At 42.6% G+C, this 22,383-nt stretch overlaps 1 protein-coding gene and 1 long non-coding RNA gene across 2 annotated transcripts; one reads left to right on the top strand and one right to left on the bottom strand.

Annotated features, from left to right (window-relative positions):
- Positions 1-417: 417 nt before the first annotated feature.
- Positions 418-15,192, bottom strand: HMGXB4 (HMG-box containing 4). The gene is made up of 11 exons (XM_064420376.1): positions 14,969-15,192; positions 12,853-12,958; positions 12,175-12,290; positions 10,758-10,833; positions 8,672-9,831; positions 7,450-7,531; positions 6,705-6,769; positions 6,306-6,411; positions 5,616-5,785; positions 4,304-4,426; positions 418-2,713 (listed from the first exon to the last, which is right to left on the bottom strand). Exons 2-11 carry the CDS (start codon positions 12,881-12,883, stop codon positions 2,669-2,671), a joined length of 1,974 nt encoding a protein of 657 aa, XP_064276446.1. The 5' UTR covers positions 12,884-12,958; positions 14,969-15,192; the 3' UTR covers positions 418-2,668.
- Positions 15,193-18,591: 3,399 nt separating this feature from the next.
- Positions 18,592-21,917, top strand: LOC135301363 (uncharacterized). Its single transcript, XR_010363117.1, has 3 exons — positions 18,592-19,197; positions 19,863-20,070; positions 20,935-21,917. It is a non-coding gene; the product is annotated as an uncharacterized LOC135301363 (long non-coding RNA).
- Positions 21,918-22,383: the final 466 nt, after the last annotated feature.

The following is a 22,383-nucleotide window of genomic DNA, read 5'->3' on the forward strand; positions in this document are numbered from 1 at the left end:
CCCAAGCTGAGGCTGCAATCAACCAACACCCATACCTGGAGAATGGGGACGTGTTAATAACCAGCACAAATCCCGCTGTGACGCTGCCACGCCTGACTTCCTGCACCACACACGAGTCCCGTGTACTGGTGTCACCTGAACGCCACGGAGCTGAACGGAGGTGAGGCAGCAGGGAACACAAATGCCCCGGTGTTACCTGCAGTGCTCCATGCCACATCGCCCTTCTGGGGGCTCCCAAGCAGGCAGGAACCTGAGCAATAATCTGGGTACTGCTGGAAACAGTACAGCTTGCCTGCCAAGTGAGTGAGTTTAGGAGAGTAAGGATTGGATGTGTTTTGCTGAGAGCACTACATACAAGTAGTAACAACAGCTGCAGAAAACAGAACATGCCAGAAATGAATGACAATACTCCAGAAGTTAAAAAAAATTTATATTGTAAGTACAGTACAAAAAAGTTTGTGTATAATTGTAATGTAATCTGGACCAAACAGCAAAGAAATAACAAAAATATAAAAACTGCTAAGTCTTGACAAAGTTTCCCTATAGTACCAAATACCACAAGATACAGATTATACAAAGTGTACAAATTTTAATAAAAAATACAATACACCAGGGTTGTGTGTGTTTTTCACTCTTCAAGAGTTTTCAGTTGTAACAGAGGACAAAGCTAAAGCTGATCCCCTTCTGTTTCTTCAAAAGCAGATCTACCCCTTCACCACAATGCTCTCAGCTCTGGAAAGAGCCGGGTACTTTGTGCTGCTCACAACAGCAGATGCTTTAGTATGGGCCAGGATCTAAAGCAGGATTGGACTGCCTCCCTCCTGGGCCCTTCCTATTTCCAGGCCCATTGGGATTTGTCCTAAGCTGTTAAAACGTGTTCTGGCCTGGTGGTCTGAGAGCCTTCTGTGCCTCCTCTGCTGAGAAAACCCCTCACTGCACTGAGAAAAGATCTGTAAGAGACAGACTACCTTGTACAGGCACATCTGGGGAATACGTGGCAAAGAAGCATGGGGAGAAAAACCCTCCACACCCCAGGATTTAATTTACTTCTGATTTGGGGCTCAGCTGCAATGAGGGACAGGTCACTTTCAACTGTCCTAAAAAACAGAAGCTAGACTTACTTGGAAGTAAAAAATGCCCTTTCTCTAATTAAAAAACTTTCCTGTTACAGAGCTGATAAGGCCTGAGTCAAATGATATTTCAGTTGCTCTACCCACCTTCACAAGATAGCCTGTTTCTACAAACTCTTAGAATCTTCCTGGTGTTTCTTTACACAATGCCCATGTTTACTACTATACATAGAGTTGATTCCTGCAGGAAGTGAACTGAAACGAACTTGATTCACATTTTACACACACTGTTGGCTGAGGGAGGAATTTTTGCTTTTAAATTATGTATATATATATATTAATATATACACACACAGAGAAATATACAGGATAAATTAAAATCTGTTACAGATACTGGTAAAAGTTAAATACATGTGATATGAACACCACATACACATACATACACACAGACAAAAGCCTAAAAAGGAATCAAGTGTTCTCCTGCCGCTCCTCTTCCGGAGGAGCAGAAAACCAAACTCCAAGTATGTGGCTGGAAGGAAGGGAAACCGGTCCAATCAACCCACATGTGCCTTACTTGGCCGTAACTGCTTCCAACTGGCCACTGGTGGCTGCCTTGCAGCAGCACCACAGCACTCCTGCAATAGTGCTGGTGAGAGAGATGGGGGATGAGCCATTTCACAAACCAGGGGCAAGACGGGCAGAAGCAATCCAAGTTTTTCCCTTCTGCTTCTCTACTCTTTTCCGTTGAAGCAGCCTGACCATGCCGTGGAAAAATCAGCAGGAGGTTCATTCTCTCAAGCCAATCCATGGGTTGATACATTGTGCTAATGATGATTTGAGTCCACAAGGAAAAATTAAACTTCTTGTCATCTACTTCACTTCAAATGCCAGCTACCAGATCAGCAAGCTGACACTGACAACTTTCACTTATTACTGACTGAGGTGTGGGGGTTGGAGAAAGTGACCAAGAGGCAAAAAGCTATCCAGCTTTCCCCTCAAGAAGCGTGTTTTAAACAGAAAGAGTTACAAATAGGGCTGGTGAAGAATTCAGTTTTATTCCCTGGTCCAAAATGTATCATCTCTACCTGCCCACAGAATATCAGAATACTTTAGTTTGGACAGGGATATCAGGAGACCATCTGGTCCAGCTCCCTGCTTAAAGCAAGTCCAACTAGAGCAGGGTGCTCGTTCAGTTTTGAATATCATCAAGGAAGGAGAGTCAAGAACCTCGCTGGGCCACCTGTTTCAATGACTCCTCTCATGGTGACAGCTTTTTTGTTTATATTGAGAAGTCCATTCTCTGTTTGCTTCTCCCAAAAAATCTGAATTTAAGGCAAATATTTCAAAAGCTTTCTGAATTCTTCATACAAAATACTTTCAGATTGGAGGACATTTCACCCACCAACACAAAAGGGTTTTCTCAGCTTACCTTCACAACTTTTCATAAAATACAAGTCAAATAGTTACAATCCTATGTATATACTATACACATATAAAACTTTAAAAGCCTCCACATGGAGCCCCTCGGGAGCGCCGGTGTAGTGCACGTACACAAGTCAGTTACACAGAGGTTGAGTACATCGCAGGATCCTTTCCCATCAAAGTCCAGGCATGATGTAGGCAATGTTGTCTAGTGTGTTTGACTGGAAAAAGAAATTCAGTGTTTTTTAGTGTCAGGTTATAACCTGAAATCCTTAAAAACTGGCACAGGTGAGGGTACTAATACAGTTACTTAGGTTACAAGTTATCATAGGATGAGACAAACAAAGCTGTCTATTGATCACCTCTAACAGCGTGTCAGATGGCAAAAAGAAGTGCCTGTCAATTTTTCTTGGAAAATGTAACAGAATTATGAGAGTAGGAGTCCTTCTCACGCCCATCAGAAAAAAAGACCTAGCTGTATGTTTTTCAGATGCAGTGTTTCAGTATCCTCAAGCCTGTGGCTGGATAGCTGAAGGAGACCTTTGCAGCAGCACCTTTTACTGAGAGACGGAGGAGCTGGAGCTGCACCAGTTGCGATTCTAGAATTTAGCAATGCCACCTACTGTCTCAAATATAGATTGCAACACAACCGCTGGGGTTTATCCCTGTCTCAGAACACCACTGTTGTTATGTACCTGACTGTGAAAATCAGGTTAATTATCAGCTCCTGAACACGGGTTTCCAGAAGTGAAGCATAGCTGCCATAATTCACTTATAGCTCCATTGCTCCTTGTAACAATAAGTTGATCGAGTTTCTAATAAACGCGCCACTGGCCATGTGGCGTTACTGCTCTGAATAAACTTGGCAAGCAGGAAGGAAAAAAAGCATCAGTTTTTCCATGGTTAAGATGGGAACACCCCACTGACTCAGCTTTTGTGCATAGAGCCAGTTTGTGGGTGTTCACAGACTAAATTTTCAACTTTGTTCCTGTTGTTGACAGTCCATTCTTGTAATGAATAAACGTTTGGGCTGCACTATTATGACATGTCAATTCATAACCCATTTTCATTGCCCCCTCTTCCAGATTTTTTAGTCTCTTAACTTTTGCAGACTGTATTTTTTTATTTTTGCTCCTCTCCTTTGCTGCTTTATTCATGTCTCTTGTAGGAAGTATGACAGTATGATTCCTGATGGCTGCTGCCATCTTAATCTATGTCCACATGAGGCTACACAGATGCCATGAGCTGTTGCTAAATCAGGGCTCAATATTAAGAGTAGTTTAAAGCAGAAAAGAAACTGTAGTTATGCAGCTCCTGAAGAGAGAGACTATTTTTCTTTCCTCAGAGAAGATTTCAGCCACTTGTAAAAGATCCTACACTATCACATTAGGAATCCTGAGACCACAAATTGGTTTTTTTATGCTACTGAAGGAAAACCAGGTTGTGGGATAAAGAGCAGCTAGAAGGTGGGTTTTATTTTTATGGAAAATTAGAACTTTTGAAAATCCTGGTTCACTTTTATTTGATTTAGATTGATTGACTCCATCATGACTAAAACAGGACCTACCCACACTGCAATCAATGCTACAAATATTAGGCCAGTTGCCACTGGGAGAAAAAAAGGTTGCACAATATTGTACAATGGTAATATCTGCAAGGATTTCAATAAATATTCCTCTATAAAAGCCCACAACCAAGACAAATTTTCTTATTGCAGTGGAATTATATTACACTGATTAATCAAAAAAAGCTCTATTTGTACTCTACTGAAATTAACAGTGCTAGAAAGAAAATAACCACAAAGAACTCACCAAAACATGCTTTGGGCAGCCATTCAACTCAGGCAGTTGTGTGGTCAGACATGCCAACGGGCCCAAAGCACAGATGATTGAATCTAGGAGTACTGACAAACTTCCTGAAACAGCCACCATTCCCTGGTAAGGAGGGAAGAAAAAAATTGGATAGGGATGAGGAGTGGAAATTGCGCTTCTTTCTCAACTGTATCCACTCTCATGCAGATACTGTATCTTCAGCTCCTCCAGTCCACTTTCACTATTTACACAGTAACAAAACTGTGCCTTGTCCTTCACAGAGAAACTGCTGGCTCAAAAACTTTACATTTCAGTAGGCAACAAACAGGTGCAAGATAAAGGCAGGAATCAACAGAGAACACCAGAAAATTGTTAGCTGCATAAAATACTGATTCCACAACTTTTTGCAATATATTTGCTGTGCCATTTTGTACCATCTATTTTGTAACTACATGAGTCCTAATGACAACAGTTGTTTTATTTTTGAAGTTAAAGAAATGCTAAGCCTGTAACAAATGCTTTAGTCATTGATAAACTTTCAGGAAAGAGAATTTGTCTCTGTTCTTTTATGGGCTCTGGCTGTTCCTCTCATGATCTCAAATCAGTCATACCAAAACCAAAACACAAGTACATTTATTTCACTGTTGATAAAATAAGCAAGCACAGTGGGGTGAGATTATCATGCTACTGATAAAACTCAGTGATATTATTTGAGACAAATATGTTTTCTCCTTAGAAGCTGGGCTGAGTTCTCAGAGCATAGACGTGTGAATGTGCATTCAGAGTCACTGTCATTTAAGAGCAGGAAACCATTAAAATGTGACATTATGTTACCAGGTAAGTTGAAACAACTGTAGCCCCTATAAGTTGAAACAACTGTAGCCCCTATCCAAAGCACTGGCAATATGATACTGCCAGAAAACTAGAGGACATGCAAAAAACTTCCTGGAAAAGGCTGAGAGTTTTCTAAAAAGTAGAACAGTAACAGAAACTGACCAGAGACTGAAAAAATAGCAAGGAAACACTAAATTCAAGGTGAACATACAGCAAAAAAAGACTGAAGAGTTTGCTGAACTACAAATTGGTTTCAAGGACCTAGAACTGCAAAGCACCTGACTGGCTTTGATGCCTACTGTTTACTGAAGCCTTTTATTTCACTGAAGATAAACAACAATGCATCAAAGAAACAGGGCATGCCACCTCTAGTTTCTCTTCCTAACAGAAAACCACTGGTTAAACTTTTAAGAAAATAAAATAATCATCCCCTTGAATGCATTGTGTAGATTACAGGACATCAATGTTACAAGCTCACCTCTGTTTCCTGCAGTCTGTGTCCAATGAGGCTCAGAGATTCACCCAGTAACTGCAAATGTGCAGCCACGTCAATGGGATCTGTCTCAGGGGCTTTGGCTGGTGAAGAAGGCACCACCACGGTGCTGGTGGGGGATTTTTTGTGAGGAGAAACCACTCCTGTTGGAGAAGCTGGAAAACACACTAATTAAAATTTTATATTCCTTGCTTTCACTCTTTTACTCACAAGCCTATTTAGTTACTAAAGTTCAAATCTCATAGGCATGATGCTTTAATATTCCTGTTGCCCCAGTCCCAGTCTTTGGAGTTGAAACTTCTTTCTTACACGTACAGAATGTCTACCTCAGCTGAATGCAATTGGGAAGGTTTGGTATCAGAGATGCTAAACCAAGAACAACCATCTTCTCTCCAGCAGCAGACTAATCCCACCAGAACCTCCTTTCTGCCTCTTCTTCTTTTACATTTCAATCCTTAAACTGCCAAAACCAATACCATTCTATGAATCAGATAAGGAAATCTTTATGAAAAATGCTGACATCATTCTCACTCTCACAGAAAAGTTCATTTGTCTAGTGACTTAAATGTCATGCTTTGTGAGAAAGCAGGTAAGGACCTCTGTTTTTTATTCCACAGGCAAAACTACCTTCTCTGTCCAAGAAAAGAGATGAGACAAATAAAGTGCAACAATTACCCTTCATTTTTGGTGCACCATCTGAAGATGATGCCTTTCTCTTCACAGTTGTGGCCTCCGCTTTATTCTGCTTGTGTTGGAGATACTGAGCTTTCTGTTTCCAGATCTGTAGTTACCATGGTAAGAAAAGAAAGATTCAAAACATTAGGTAATTCTGTTACCTGATGCCAGCACCTGAAGGCAGAATGATATTACATAGCTAGGAGGTGAAGCAATCCCATGAGAACAAAATGAATGCTCTGTTTGCAAGGGCAAGACTTCCATACTTTCCACCATTACATGCTTTAAGGATGTAGGTAACATATTTCAAGGCATTGTGGCAATGCTGCCACCACATTCTGATCTAAGCACCTAATTCACAGAAATAATTTTACAAAAACATCTCACACAAACACTCACCAGTTTATCCTTTTCAGGCAGCTGCTTCCACACTTCTGCCAGTTTTTTACTTAGCTCTCCAAAATCTGGCAAAAAAAAAGACAGAAAAGAAAGATAAAGGAAAGAGGAGAGGAGAGGAGAGGAGAGGAGAGGAGAGGAGAGGAGAGGAGAGGAGAGGAGAGGAGAGGAGAGGAGAGGAGAGGAGAGGAGAGGAGAGGAGAGGAGAGGAGAGGAGAGGAGAGGAAAGGAAAGGAAAGGAAAGGAAAGGAAAGGAAAGGAAAGGAAAGGAAAGGAAAGGAAAGGAAAGGAAATGTTTCAAACAAATTTGATCATAAAATCCTGTAGAGAACATAGGAAATTTACTGGCCCCTCCATACACATTTAGGAAGCAAGCCATTTTATAACTGGAACTCTCCACACTGTCCTGAAAATGTGCATTCCCGTTACTCTTTAAAATAATTAAAAAAAAAAAAAAAGAAAAAGCTGATAGCAGGAAGGTGAAGTCAGAGTGTATTTACGGGAAATTGACAACAAAGAAGGTAACTCTTAACATTAGGAAAAAGCTAGCAAGTTCTTTACCTACATTCACAACTTAGTTAAAATAAAATTATAATACGACCACTCCTAGCCCCTTTGCCATCTCTTAGTCTAAAAAACATCGGCAGATTCTTTGCATTATGCCAAAATGAAGAAGAGACAATATGTTCTGCTAATTAACCTGACCGGTGTAAAATCAAGAGAAGAGAATGCTGGATTATTCCCTTACCTATTCCAGGGTGCTCAGACACAATAGTTGTACGGTATTCCTTACAGAACACTTGATAAGCAGACATGTTTTTCTTCTTTGGCTAGTCAGAAGAAGAAAGAAAACAAAGATTTTAAATTATGATGAGACCTTCTTCAATTTAATAAGAACTTGGCATTTATTAAAGACTTAAAGAAAGATATGGTACTTAGGTCAGGAAAACTTAAAAAGCAGTCCTTTACGTCTCCTGGCTGAATTTAGTCTTTATGAAAGCACAGGAATCAGCTAGAAACAGTACAAGGCTTATGTTGTAAAACTCAAGAAGCTGCTAGTCTAAATTCAGGATCAACATACAACTTTGTTAATGTATTTCAGTTTTAAAACCTGTAATAAAATCCAGTATCTGTTATACAATTCACAGTACCTATTATAGATCTGTCAAATCAATTAAGTCCTTGTGATAATGTTTTGTTCCATTCCTTGCATTGTTACAAAGTACTTCCACTTGGCAGGAAAAGAGACTGTGCAGTACATTGACAGCAAAGATATTGCAATTGCTGAGCTATCATCAGGGAAAAATCCCCAAACAGAATAGGATAATGGCTGAAGAGATTTGGGCTCTGTCTGTCCATTTCCTCACACAAAGCATTATTTCTCTATCTGAACATGCACAAACTGCTTTTCCCTATTTACTTACACAGCTACAGTTATCTCATTTGTAAACTCGCTCACATGCTAGCTACCACTTCTGCTACTCTTATCTTTATGCAGTAATCATGGAAAACTGAATATATAAGTACAGGACAAAAATGGGAACGTGGAAGTCTGTTAGTACTAGAATTTCATTTGAATACAGAAGTAAATGGGTAAATGTTTTCAATTTTCAAGTAATGACTTGATTCCTTTTTACAGGAACTTTGATCACTAGTCCAAAAGTCTGCCTGGGAATGGCTAGAGCCAGTCACATTACAAAAAGATGCAGATGTGCTTGGTAAATGACCCACACCAAGCAAAATTAAGTATAATTTTCCCAGAGAACCTCTAGTCTGTGCCACAAAGCCAGAGGAACATATATTCCTTCTGCTACAAACAGAAATCACATTTTTCCAAACATGCTTCAGTTAAAGCATTGATAATTGGTATCAGTTATCATTTGTTTCAATTTAACACGCCTTTGTAATGGAGTGCCTAATTCACCCTTACCCACCACCCAGTTTCTATTTTCCCTTCAAATTTTCCTTACTTTGTCTCTTTCTCTTTCCTTTTCTCTCTCCTTTTCTTTTTCTCTTTCTTTTTCCTTTTCTCTTTCCTTTTCTTTTTCTCTTTCTCTTTCCCTTTCTTTTTCTCTTTCCTTCTCCTTCTCTCTTTCCTTTTCTTTTTCTCTTTCCTTCTCCTTCTCTCTTTCCTTTTCTTTTTCTCTTTCCTTCTCCTTTTCTCTTTCCTTTTCTCTTTCCTTTTCCTTTTCCCATTTCTCAGCCTTGTCCTTCTCCTTGTCTTCCTTTTTCCTCCTCTTCTCACCTTGACCATCTGAGTGAAAAACAGCAGGAGGAGGTGGAGGGACAACATAGGGGGTACTGGCAGGTGGTGGTGACACTCTTACTTCTGCTACTGCCACAGGAGAGTGCCCAGAACTCTTTTTAGACTTGGAGTGCTTCTTCTCTCTGTGTTTCTCCTTGTCCTTTTTTTTCTTACTTTTTTTGGACTTCTTCTTCTTCTTGATTTCCCGGTAGGAGTCATCTATCACCAGCTCTCCAGCCTCCAACTCTCCACCAGAAGAAGAACCAGATTCTGGCGGTGCCTCCACACCTGAAACCTCGTACTCGCTTCCATGGCCCTCTGAATGAAGGGAGGTGTCAGCACCAAAACTCTCAGAAGGTGGATGTGAGTCCGGAGGTGGTTTGTGCTTTTTCCGGGATGACTTCAGGAAGTTCTGCAGATCATGCCCCAGCAGGAATGAGCCTTGCTCATCTCGAGTTGATTTCTTTGAAGATTTCTTTGCAGCTGCTGGTGCTGAAGAGTAGGATAAAGAATCATCATCTGCTGCACTACTTTTCTCTTTTGGTGAAAGGATGAGCTTCATCTTCAAGCCATCAGGTTCACGGAGAGTAAGAGTCTCCGTGTTCACGTAGAGAGGCTTCATTTTTTTAGATTTGTGGGAGCTGCTGTCATCCACTGAGTGCTCCCCACTACTCCCACTCAGCTTCTTCTTGGGATGTTCCCTTCTGCTTTCAGAATGGCCAGAGGAAGAATGAGATGATTTTTCAGAGGTCTTCTTTGAAGACTTTGAGCTTGTGGCCAAAGGTGAATTGACAGCCTTAAGTAAATCCATGGTTGTATCAGCTGAGGATGGGCTAGAAGATGCTTTTTTCTTCTTCTTTGATGGTAGATCCAAAGGCGAGACACCTGAAAAAGATCAAAAGAAATGATACATACATTGAGATGATTCCCTCAAAGACAGCGAAGAAGAGACGTGAGAATCCTGTGAGCCTCCTGATTACAGGTGACAGACTTACATTCTGGCTTAAAAAGAACCACAGCCAGTTCAGCACAACCTTACTGATACAATTCAGAGGCTGTGACACCTGAGAGCTGGTCAGACAATTTAAGGAAGGGAGAGACAGTAGGAAAGTTCTTGAAGTTTTGTGAAACTCCATTTGTGAGCTGTGAAATAAAATGTTTTGATGAAAATACATCTAACTGAAATTACACCTCAAGTGCAAGGTTTTTGTGACATTTTTAGTCAAGGTGAAACCAATGAATTGAAAATATGAGCTTTTTCATTCTGTAGACAGATTTTGATGAAAGATTAAATTTCAGCTTGGCCTTCTACTTCTATTGAGCCAATAATAAATCCTAAATGTGTTAAGCTTCTATGAGCCAAATTGTTATTTTCCAGCCAACTTATTAATTGTGAGACTAACTGAACAGAAAAGCATTTATTTTTCAACCTCAGACATTCTATTTTTATAAATTCAGAGCAAGTTATACTACCTGTAAGTATAATTTGTTTTCAATGCAATTGATAAACAAGAAAAACGTCAAATGTGAAGGCATGAGTTATAAAACTACAACTTGTCAATGAAAAGGGGATGGAAGATCTCTACCCCCTACAATGGCAATTTGTTAAGACAGACTGAAAATATAATTCCCTAATCTTCTGCTGTCCGGTGCTGATCAGTGTCAGGTTTCTGATTAGCTGTTCTAAGGCAGGCTGATGTACTGTCCTCCTGTAAAATGCTAACCACAAAGCTTGATGACACTGGTTTAAGAGCATCCTTTCCTTAAGTCATGACCTGTTAGCCCCTTCTCCTGCTCCATTACTACCTTACCTCTGTAGCAGAACTCATCGGAGGAATGCTTTCTCTTCTTTTTGTGAGCTTCTGTCCCTGGAAAAAACTCACTGTCCTGGAATAAGAAGACAACAGTTGCTGTCAAAAAGGAGGAAAATAATATGAGAGTCACATGGACAATTAACAGATAAAAAGTTATAGGAGGTAACTGCTGTAACATCAAGGATCCGTAGGTATGACACAGGATCATCTTTCTAGGAGCTAAAGAGAACCTACTCTGTCCCCTAGAGCACACAGTGTAGGTTTAAAGTAAGACAAAACACATGCTACAGAGAGGTGGGAGAATACAAAACATATCATTAGTCAGGACTGGTTTCAGCACAAAGGTCACCTAATTGACATCGAGCTTTCTGTAGGCACAGCAGCACAACAGGGCTCCAAGGAAACTGAGAGATCTCTGCAGGGAGACCCCCAAGTGAGAGGAGCGACAGAAAAGAAAAAGCACATTTGCAAAGTGTTGAGATATGGGCAATGCAAGCCATCACTTGAAAATCAGCTGATAAGTTGATAAAGACAGATATCTACCCTTTAATAAAGCTAAGAAATAACTTCAGATACATAGACTGTCAAGTCTTGAAAACAAAGGAGAACAGTTCATGCTTACTATGCTGAAAAAGAAGTAACAGGATGTACAAAGAGATGACAATCAGAATGATGGGACAAAAAATATGTCCTTAATATGCCATGTCAACTAATTGGTATCTGTGGCTTGATCAATTTATGAAACAGAAATTAAAGTTCCTCTAAAGAATTCCAACCACATGGTAGAAGATTTTAATTTTAAACAAGAACTTGCTTTTGAGATTAAAAAAAAAACCAAATCACTAGATAGCCACATTTGAGCTAACAGCAGAAATTGTAGCTCAAGGAGAAAAGCGTTGAAGAAACTTAAGTTGCCACTATGTGGCACTCACTACGTGTGCAACTCTTATTTCAAGAGTTAAGGCCCCAAAGAGGTAAACAGGGCAAGTTCATTCTTCTGCAGAGCTATAGTTTCAGGCTGTCTGCAGAATCAGGATGACAACAGTGCATCAGTTAATATTTTATCCATCCTTTGCTGCCTATTTCTACAACTATAAGTGCTACTTTTTAAAAAATGTGTGTAAGAAGTTATTCATAGCATTTTCTTAGTTGCAAGGTATATCCCATCAACTCAGGGACAACACTCCTAGTACCTCATTTTCTGAGGCCAGAAAAATTGGAATCAGGGATTGTTCCCCCCTTTTCCTCAGGAAAGTTACTGAACAATACAGGACATGATTAGCTGCTCTTGCTGTCTTCTACATGCATTTCTAAATAAAAAACAAATCAAAAAAAGGACAAGAAACCCATCCCAACTCATCACTACCTTTATGCATATCCTTACACCTAGAACCTTTTCTCTGAGGGTCTCTACCTGAGTTGCTATCTCATCTTCCTCTTGCAGAAGATCCTTGTACGAGCGCTTTTTCTCTCGCTGTATCCTGCCAGGTGCCAGCCCGTCATCAACACTTCGGTGACTCTCTAGGGACTCTGTGATTTATGTGAAATGGGAAAAAAGAAATTAAACACCACATTAAGGGGTGACAGACAAGTGGACCACTCATAAAATAAGCTAACAGAGGATACTGGCACAGAGGCCTGAAAGGTAACATACAGTCTGTACCGTCTGACCAGAGGGATGGGGCTTGGTGCTCTAACACAATCATCCCAGATTTAATCTCTAATGCCTGTATGCTCCTTCCTAAATACAAACGGACCCAGAAATGTTACCATGACTAAATGTATCATTATCCCTCATCCCCTGTCCCATTGACTTGTCAGGGAGAAGAAAGGCTGCAGCGGCAGACTTCCCAGTCAGGGTGCCTGCAGTAGGAATTACCACCCATTTCTCTCCAGTTCTAAACCCAGTACTGTACACCTGAAAGTGAAGGGCTCCAGTATCCTGGCCAGGTTAAATTTAAGGGCTCCACAGCACCCTAACTTCTTTCCCACTCTCACTGCATGGCCTGGCAAGGGCTGCAAAGGGCACCCTTTAAAAAATTATTTGTTTATTCTTTTTGCAAATCCCTCTGAGATTACGAAGCAGTCATACCTTCTTTCTTCTTGGCGCCATCATAAGCCATGGTGGTCCTGCAGGAGCCTGTGAATGAGCTGCCACGTCTGGGCTCCTTCCCCCGTTCCCATCTATAGGAAAAGGTCTGAGAAAGAGAATGAAAATAACCCTTCCATAAAGAAGAATCACTATGTAAATGGGGAAACTTTCTCTGAATGAAATAAGGATTCTTTGGAAGACAGTGGAAAAGGAAATGAGTGGTCACTCTTTAGGCTTGACAGATTTGGGCTTTTAAATCAAAATTGATATTGTATTATTTTAAAGATAGAAAATACCACCCCTTCTTATAAAATATCTGAATCACTGAACTAATTTATTTACAAAAATAGAAAAAGGGTGAGAAGAAAAGTGAGTTTGATTTTCATGACACCCTAACTGTGTCAAAGCCATTTTTTGTCAGGAGCCACCGTGGCAAAGAGTGGGATGTTTACAGAGAATTCAAACCCTTGAGTCTCAGATGAAGTGAAGGGAAAGAGACCAGGCAGAAGGTATTAAATTACAAAGGAATTATTAGTTTGGGGTTTTTTGGGTTCTTTTGTTGTTTGTTTTTTTGTTTTTTTTTTACTAGAGGATCACACATTTTGTATAACAGGTGTGCATCCTTCTGATGTGTTTCCCAGTGTTAGCACTGCAGCCATTCTGAATGCCAGCCTGGGAGAGGGATGGAAGAGAGCATTCCTTTTAGCTAGGCCTGCAGCAACCCAACCTCTGCCCCCAGGCCTCCTCTCAGTGAGCCACTGTGCCAGCCAGGGGCACACAGCAGGACAGTGCTGCCGTGGAACAGCCACACTCTGGTTCTCTCAGAGCAACCAGCTTTTGTTCCTCAGTCACGACCAGCTCAGCAAGATCAAGCTTCTGCTCCCACGGGATGAATCCAATCGCTGCCAGCTGCCTTTGTGTGTCTGTGTGTACGTGCACAAGTGTAAACACCCAGCCACAGGGACCGTGCAGCCAGCTCATCCCAGCTGTCAGGGTAATCCCACCACACTGAAGCTACATGGGAATATTTGGGAGCAGGGGACCTGTGCTTGTACATCCCCCATGGAACTCGATTTTACGAACTGGCTGAGGCTGACAATGTACAACTCATTCATCCTACAGTGGTTACTTAACTGATACAACAAAGTCACAACTAAATCAGGCTTGTGGGTACACAGGAGATGTTTCTGTTTAAATTCATGGGAATACATGCTATTTCTTCAGGTTTTGGGAAAACACTCAGTGCGGAATGTCCAGACAATGCTCTGACCATTATGTATTGCTGGCAGCAAACACCAGGATTCCACCTATACACAAGAACATTGCATATGTACGTGTAGAGAGGAGCACTGCATTCAGCAATAAAAAGAGCATCTTGCCACTTGTGGGCTACTGATCTTAAACCAGACATTGTCAACATTTTGTGCAGTTTGTTTGTCATACAGACTTCAGTGAGAGGACACACAACACCAGAGTATTGTGCTCAAGACAGAAAGGACCTAATATAGATACTGCTCTGCAAAACAAAGCTGAAGACGGTCATTCATGAATGGGTGACTTGGAGAGCCTAAGATTTCTTTGTACCTACATGCATACCTTTTAGTCTCTTCTTAAATCTTTTCTGATTGGCAAGGACAAAGGTTGGTAGGTGCTCAGAGCCCAGACCCCCAATCCGGCAAACACAAAACACACCCTTCACTACTCTCATCTTGTAAACCTCAGTCAGGCTCCCCTGCTTCAAATTCCCGGGGTTCAGCAGCGACGGCACAGGCTCAGCGGGGAAGCTGTCCCCGCATGCCTCCCGCTCCATAGCGCACATGCCTGCGGGTTCAAGGCCCAGCCTTGCCTCTCTGCGGCCCCGGGGCCCCGCACGGGCCCCGCTCCTCGGTCCGGAGGAGCCAGTGGAGGCGGCTCCCGCGGCTCCCTCGGCCCGGCGCTCCCAGCGGGGCCGTGAGGGCGGCCGGCACCGCCGCCAGGTCCGCGCGCACCCTCCGCGGGCACGGACCGGCCCGTCCTGCGCATGCGCCCCGACACCCCCCGGAGCCCGGGCCCCGCCGCCACCGCCTCCGTTCAAAGCGGGCTCGTCCGCCCCGCGCCCGCCCGCGCGTCCCCTCACCCGAGCGGGCTCCAGCCTCACGCCAGCCCGCGGCTCCGCCCCCCGCAGCAGGCCCGGGCGTGCCCCGACTGCGGGGCCGCCCAGCGGCGAGAAGGCCCGCCGGCGCCGAGCCGCGGCCGCAGGGTGGGGACGGGCCGCGGCCGCCTCACTCGGCCCCGCCGCTTCCCGCCGCGCCGCCGCCCGCGGCCGCCATCTTGGGCAAGGAGACAAGGCACCCGCGCCAGCGCCGGCCAGCCGAGCGCCGAGCGCCTCCAACGCGGCACCGGCGGGGCGGGGCGCCGGCTTGCCGAGCGCATCGATGAGCGGCGAGGCCCCGCGGGGCCGGGGACAGACCGAGACACAGCGGGACACAGCGGGACACACGGGGACACACCTGCCCCGGCTCCGACCCCGACACACCAGTGCAGGTGTGCCACGCTGGGGCTTGGCACACCCGGCACAGCTTCCCCGGCTTGCCCGTGTCCGCAGGAGACCGAGCTGGCTGGGCTCGCAGCCCGGGCTGTGTTGGCTGCTTGCTGCTGCCGTGGTGGGTCGGTGGGAAAGGGTGAAATCCTGATACTAAACAGCTAAAAAGGCAGCATTCCATGAGATTAGCTCGTTCATTATTGCAAAGGCTTCAAGAGAGACGTTAAAAAAGCCCAAAGGAAACAGCCAGAAAGTGTGAAAAATGTGTATTTTGTGATTGGCTTTTCGCAAGTATTAAAATGAGTATTGTATGTGTTATGTTAGAAAGCTGTGCTGTGTTAATTTTCTTAAGTAATGTATTAAATATAGTTTTATGTTATAACATAATGTTAAAATAGAAACTATGCTATGTAATATATTTTTTTAAGAAAGGACTCGCACAGGATAGAAGCCACAGGACACCTAAATCTTTCAGAGAAAGGGAATTTTTTGCTCCCTTATCAGCAGCAAACTAACTTCTTCCCCCCTCGCTCAGACAGGAAGATGGCATGAGGATTAAGAGGAAGAAATTGACAGTGACCAGAGAGAATCCTGTGTTTGAATGGAATTTATGCATCATGTATGAGATGTATGAATATGCAACAGGCTGTCGTTTTTAAGGGTTAATCCTCTGTTAATGAGTGTTAATGTTAATGAGTGTATTCTGCCCAGAAAAAGGTACCCGGACATCCATATCTCTTTGTTTTTATTGTCTCATATTGTCCTAATCTCAATTGTTCAAATCATATTACTCTAATTATATTACTATTTTAATAACCATTTTATTACTATTAAACTTTTAAAATCTTAAAAAACAAGTGATTGGCGTTTTTCACCAAAGGAATCCTTTCCCCCACTAGGTTAGCCCTTCTTCGCTCTGCCCTGTTGGGTGGCTCAACAAACCTCGTTTCACTCATGCCACATTGGATCTCATAATCTCCCCTGACGCGAGGGCTGCCGTGTTGTTTGGGTGCCGGCAGGTACCCCCGTGACTCGGGCAGAGCTGCTCGCAGTCCCTGGCTGGCTGCAGGCTGTGTTCCCAGCCGTGCCTGGGGTTACCCCTGCCCGTCACACACAGGCCATTCTGAAACTCCCACAGGTCCAACTTCTGCTCCTGCTGGTGCTTTTGTGTCCTAACGAGTCCACAGTGATGATGGTAATTATTTGCAGTCCAGCAGGGCCTAGAGGAATTGGAAGAGAATGGAGGCCTGTGCCTGTTATGCTGTGTGAAAGCGTGGTTTGATCCACAGGGAGGGGTTCAGCCTGTACACACAGCTCAGTGTCTGCAATGCAGCAGCTGGAACACAGCAGGGCCAGCCCCCAGGCTGAGCACAAAGCCTCTGCTGATGTTCTCATGCATGTACACGTGTGCTACTGGCAAAACCAAAATCACTCCTTGCCCTCCAGACCATAACTGAGGGAGGAATCACCAAGGTGGAGAAGTGCCTCTGCAAATTTATGACCAGGATCTTGCTAGAGCTGAACCTGACACGACCTGCTCCTTTACTTCTGCTTATTGGTGATGTTTCTAGGGGTCCCAGTGGTGGATTCATACCCCATTTGACAGTGCACAGCACAACAAAATCACAGTTCCCATATTTTTATAGTCTGCAGCTTTCTTGCTCATACTACAGGCTGTACAAAAACATCTATGGACATAACAGAAACATCAGTCAGCTCCTGGGAGCCCCTGGCCTATGGGTCAGGGGGAGGTAGGATGGGAGCAAGTGAGAAGAAGCTGTGAGCATGGCTGGGAGAGGCTACGTGCAGCCCAAAGAAACAGGGATTCAGATTGCTTTGAAAATTGAGAGCTTAAATTATCCTGGTATTTGATGAGAGCAAGCATTTGGTAATGATAGCTAGTAAGTGCATGGGGATGGTATGTTTAATATTCTGCACTCTAGAAAGAGAAAGCACATGAGCTCCCCTGCAGTTTAATGTTTTTAGTGCTGGATGGTTCATAGGTATTAGACTGTGTCAGAACTGTGTGTATATGAGAGAGAATGAATTTGCAGGTAAATTTGCAAAAATGAACATCTAGCATATCTAGGATACTTGCACATAAAGCCACTGAAGTACCAATCATTCAGACTTCCCTTGCTGAGATCCATCCAAGTTTCTTTCCTCCCACAGAACAAACATAATAGTAATAATAATAGGAATTGTAATAGTAGCAACAATAACATATAGTCCCTTCTACTGCACTTTTCATCAGTGAAGAAATGCTCAGAAAAATTAATTTCAATCATTCCCATTCTTCAGAGCTCATAAAGGGAGCCAGCCAGCACAAAACATTGACATTTATGGGGTACTTTCAGACAGCTTAGCCTTTCGCTTTTCTAGAAAATCCGGGAATCTCTTTAGAGTATACACCTAGATTAAACAGGTCAGGTGGGGAAAATGCCAGAATGCTGATAGCAAATTTAAGAGAGTCACAACCCCTTCAAATTCTTAACACTTAACAGAATTGTTTCTTTGTACTCTGGAATATAGGAGGTCATAGCAAGGGAATCAGAAAATCATACAGTCCCTATAGCTTTTAAGACCTGAAGTGCAACTTCAGTCAGTTTCAGATTGTTATGAGGATATTGCTTATTCCTTTTGCTCAGAGCAGCTTGCATTCTTTTGCCTACATCCCTGGGAAAGAAATGGCAAAAGGGTACATGGTATGTTCCCTCAGGTGTCCTCTTGTCTGTGAGTTACACATTGTATGAATGCTCTTGGCAGAGCAGAACATTTTAGGATGTGTGTATAGTTCCTTATCCTTAATGCAAGATTAGCCATATGCTAAAGACTTTCTGCCCATGAGGCCTCCCAATCCAGCCTTGCTTTCCCCACTTTATTTCCACCATGCATCCTTGTCTACTTATTTTCTCCTGACTGAACAACAGTCCAAGCTGCTAGATTTAGCAGTCCTCTTTTGTTTCCTTGGGTTTTAGTACTTAGTTTTGTGGTGTGTCAAGTGCAATGAGTGTAAGAGGAATGAGTAATGAGCATGAGCTTACAACCACGTTATGTACTGAATTAAATTCAGCACTCAGCTGTGTGAACAATTATCAATTTTACCTGTCATAGTTTTGCAACTCATAAATCTCTTTTCACTCCTTGCAGTTTCTCATATTTTTCCCTAAATTCTGAGATGATTGGGCATTAACTGGAATGGGACCTGGTTTAAAACTGCTTCTCTCCACCTATGGAAGAAAAGCAGCACACAGGCAGTGCTATTCATGAAGCACTCGTTAGTCCTGTTTCTTGTTTTGCACAGACAGTGTTACTCATTGTGCACGTTATAGCACTTGTGTGTTGTAGCTGTTATCAGCTACCAAGCTGTCCTTAAACAGGAAAGTGGAGGAAGTGACCACGATGTCATAGTGACTTTAGGTGTGGTGAACTTTGCTTGCTTGCTTGCCATTTGCCTCACCCATATAATTTCCTTAGTCTTATTTATAAGCAATGCTGGTGACTCCTCTTTGGATACAAGGACTTGTTTCCTTAGAGAATCAAAACCTCAAAAGATTTTTTATGTTCATTGTTTCAGTGTGTGGGGACTTTATTTAAATTACTTCCCATTTGTCTTTGCTTTTTTGCAGGATGCATTCATTTTCATGCCTCTTCATCTTTCAGTACAGTCATTAACGAAACCACAAAGGTGTGTGCATTCATTTGTAATGTCAATACAGCAGCCTGAATGTTCCCTGGAGCCACAGCATCTGTCACAGTGGGGACACGCCTTCTCCTCCTGCTCCTCGTGCTGCACCCTCTGCATTCATGCTGAGAGAGCTAAGGTGAGATGGGAGGTCAGTCCATCTGGAAGGGAAATAGTATGGTAAACTACAGTAGGATTTGTGGGGTCTGGAGAGGAAGAGCTTGTTCCTGGAAGTGGTTAAGCAAAGGGGAAAGGACTATACCAGGCCGATACACAAAAAAGAAATGCTAAATAAATGCAGGCGATCTGTCAGCATTGAATTTGCCTCTTTTCACTGACTTTGCTGTCTCCCTTCTTACCACCTGCCAGGGAGGTAGAATTGGTTTTTTCTGAGTTTCATGGAGCCATGCAAGGCATATTGCATTGCTTTCAGCACTGAGGTTGTTCTCCATGTTCTCTGGAGACCTTGCTGGTGTCTGCTCACAGCCCTGGTCCCATGAAATAGCATTCAGCTCTATCTGTATTCTTGGATTGCATTTTTCTTTTTTCCCCTTCAGTTTGTTAATTTATTTAAATTCCTCCTCTCATACCTTGATTCCATTATAATCCTCTTCTGTACAGGTCAGACCGACCGGCTCTTCTCTTCTTAGACATTGTAGCATGATCCTTCACCTTTAGGAAAAAAAGCCTGTAACTCTGGGATGCTTCATTCTTGCAGCTTTCTGTTTATGATAGATCAAGGGTGTTGACATCTGTCCTGTATTGGGTAGCAGAAATGACCATATTACTAAAATTTCTCTCCAGATAATGTAGATGGCTCATAGCTAATTCTGTGGACCAAGCCCGCATATTGTCTCTGCTTCTGGCTACAGATGCCATTGCTGGAGATCAGAACTTTTGGGAAAAGCAGGAGATTTCACCGTTACCTGAACAGCTCAAAAGTGGCAGTGGAGATTGCAGAGGCTGGCAACAGGACAGTGCTGCCTGCAAAATTCGTGAGATGCCAGCCGAGGTAATGCCAAACTTGTGACTGTAGTGTGCCATGGTCTATGGAGCTGCTGCAAAAATATGGGCAAGAGACAGCATGCTCCAGACTCACCAAGGCTGGAGTCATAGCAAAGGCCAGAAAATGTACTGATGTGATGAGAGCTGAGGAATAAAAAAAAGTTATGAATTGCAGAGTGGTATGTGTTGGGAGAAGCTGGGGTGTTGTTGTAATTTTCAATGCTTTCAGGGTCACAGGATAAGACAACATGATCTGGGTCATCAAGTGGTGTTCCTAGCTATTGTAGGCCCACTGTCATTCAATCTGTTATTGTAAACTGATCAATCTTTATCCTTAAAGATCCTTAAAGTAATCAAGTCTCATTCCCCCACAATGCTCATTGGAAGACCAAGTCTCTTTTGTCTGATTGTTAGGAACTGTCTCCTAATCATCAGCTTAAATGTATACATGGTTAGCTTGCGTTCACTTGTTCTTGTGCCAACATCTTATTTTACCAATATAATTATTGGTTTTTGTGGCTGTTTTTGCTCAGAAGTATTTCTAGAAAGCTGTCGTACCTGCACTCATTCTCATGTTGCAAACAGAATATGTCACTCAAAGGAAAGAAAAAGTGTACTGTGTAGAGACGTCAACTTCTCTTTCCCCAAATATGTAAAAGCAGTTAGCCCTTGGTGTGGAGGTAAATATAGCTGGTCAGTGATACAGTGACTCACTGTATCCTGTATTCAGTGAATCCTCTATCCTGTATACAGTGAATCACAGTTTTTTGTGATTGCACTGTTGTTTGCAAGCTTGCTTAAAGAATCCTCACCTCTCACTGTGCTGCAGTCTGAAATAAAATTTAGTGAAGCTGACTTTTCTGTGTTACAGGAGAACCTAAAAATAATGACCTCTGGCATTGCAACCTGGTACAAGACAGCTATCGAATGGGCAATTCTGCAGTCTAGGCTGTGGCTGAACTCATGCTGGGAAAGATGGAGGAATGAAAGGCCTCTAGAAAATTAATTTTAGCTGTGCTTTGCACCAAGCAGACAGAAGAGTCATAAAGCTGAGCTTAAAATTTTTGTGTGAAGACAGTATTGGTCTGAAGTGTAAGTACAAATGTGGGATAAACTTGAAATGAGAACATTTTCTTTGTAATGCACATCAGAAACCTTCAGAAGAAGTTAAGGCGCTTCAAGATGAATCAGAGGGGAAGCTCCTTCAGCTCGTCGCTCACTGCACCGTGCAACATTTTGAAATTTCTTCTTTTCTTTCATCAACTGCTCTCCAGATGGAAGCTGAGGATCTTCAGTATTGTCTGGGGATGCTGAAGTTGTGGCAGTCTGAGAAGCAGTTTTGACCAAATCCTTATCATGCGCCTGGGGTGTGTACTGATCACTTGTACACAAGGGGGATAAATTGTTCTCCCAAGAAATACTGGTCCTAACTAAGGCACATGGGTCTGTGTGCCCCTTATTTGTTTTGGTGAGAGACCTAGGAAAGAGTTTGGCGGGCTTCAGTCATGATTTCAGAATGGGAGAATATAAAAAAAAAGCAACATAAAACCTGTTGTTTGTTCCTATGCAGGATGTAGCAGTGTACTTACATAGAGAGAAGTAGAGAGATTGTATCAGTGTATATCCCAGTCATAACTCATTTATTTTCTTAACGGTACCAGCCAGGGAAGGCTATTGAGTATTGGTGCTGCACTTGGAGCACAGAAAGAATGGGATGTTTTACAGTCCTGGATTCAATTCATGGTTAAATGTCTCAGGTAATAGAAGCGTTTACTGCATCACTCGAGAGCATTCTATTGTCTGCTAGATTTCATAAGCAAGGAGTTTTATTTTTGATATAGTTGAGCTGCTTGCTTTTTCTGAAAAAATAAATGACCAAATAAAAACCAAATCTGAAAACCTTCCCCACTGAGTCTATTTCAGTTGTTGCTGTTTTCTTCACATTTTCCTCCTTGAAATGCATTAGTTTCCAGTTGAAAGAACCTGAAGAAAAGATGCTTATTATGAAGAAAATTGCAAATTAGCACAGCTCAAAACACCCCCACAGCAGTGTTCTAGTAAAATAAGTGAGGCTGGGCCAAAACCTCTATATATTCATTTAGATCATTCTATATTTAGATTTAGCAGTCCTATTACTGAGCTAAAATTTAGGACTCTTTAGACACATTTGTCCTGGAAACAGCACTGGTAAATTACAAGCTCTGATAGGTGGGAGGATGAGGACAGTGTCTAAGATCTAACAAGGAGAAAAGTAACAGCCATTCTCCCATTTCTGTTAAGTGCATTTGCATATTTTCAGCACATTCAACAAATGAATAGT

This window comes from Passer domesticus, chromosome 5 (genome assembly GCF_036417665.1).
Source record: "Passer domesticus isolate bPasDom1 chromosome 5, bPasDom1.hap1, whole genome shotgun sequence".
NCBI classification, from domain to species: Eukaryota; Metazoa; Chordata; class Aves; order Passeriformes; family Passeridae; genus Passer; species Passer domesticus.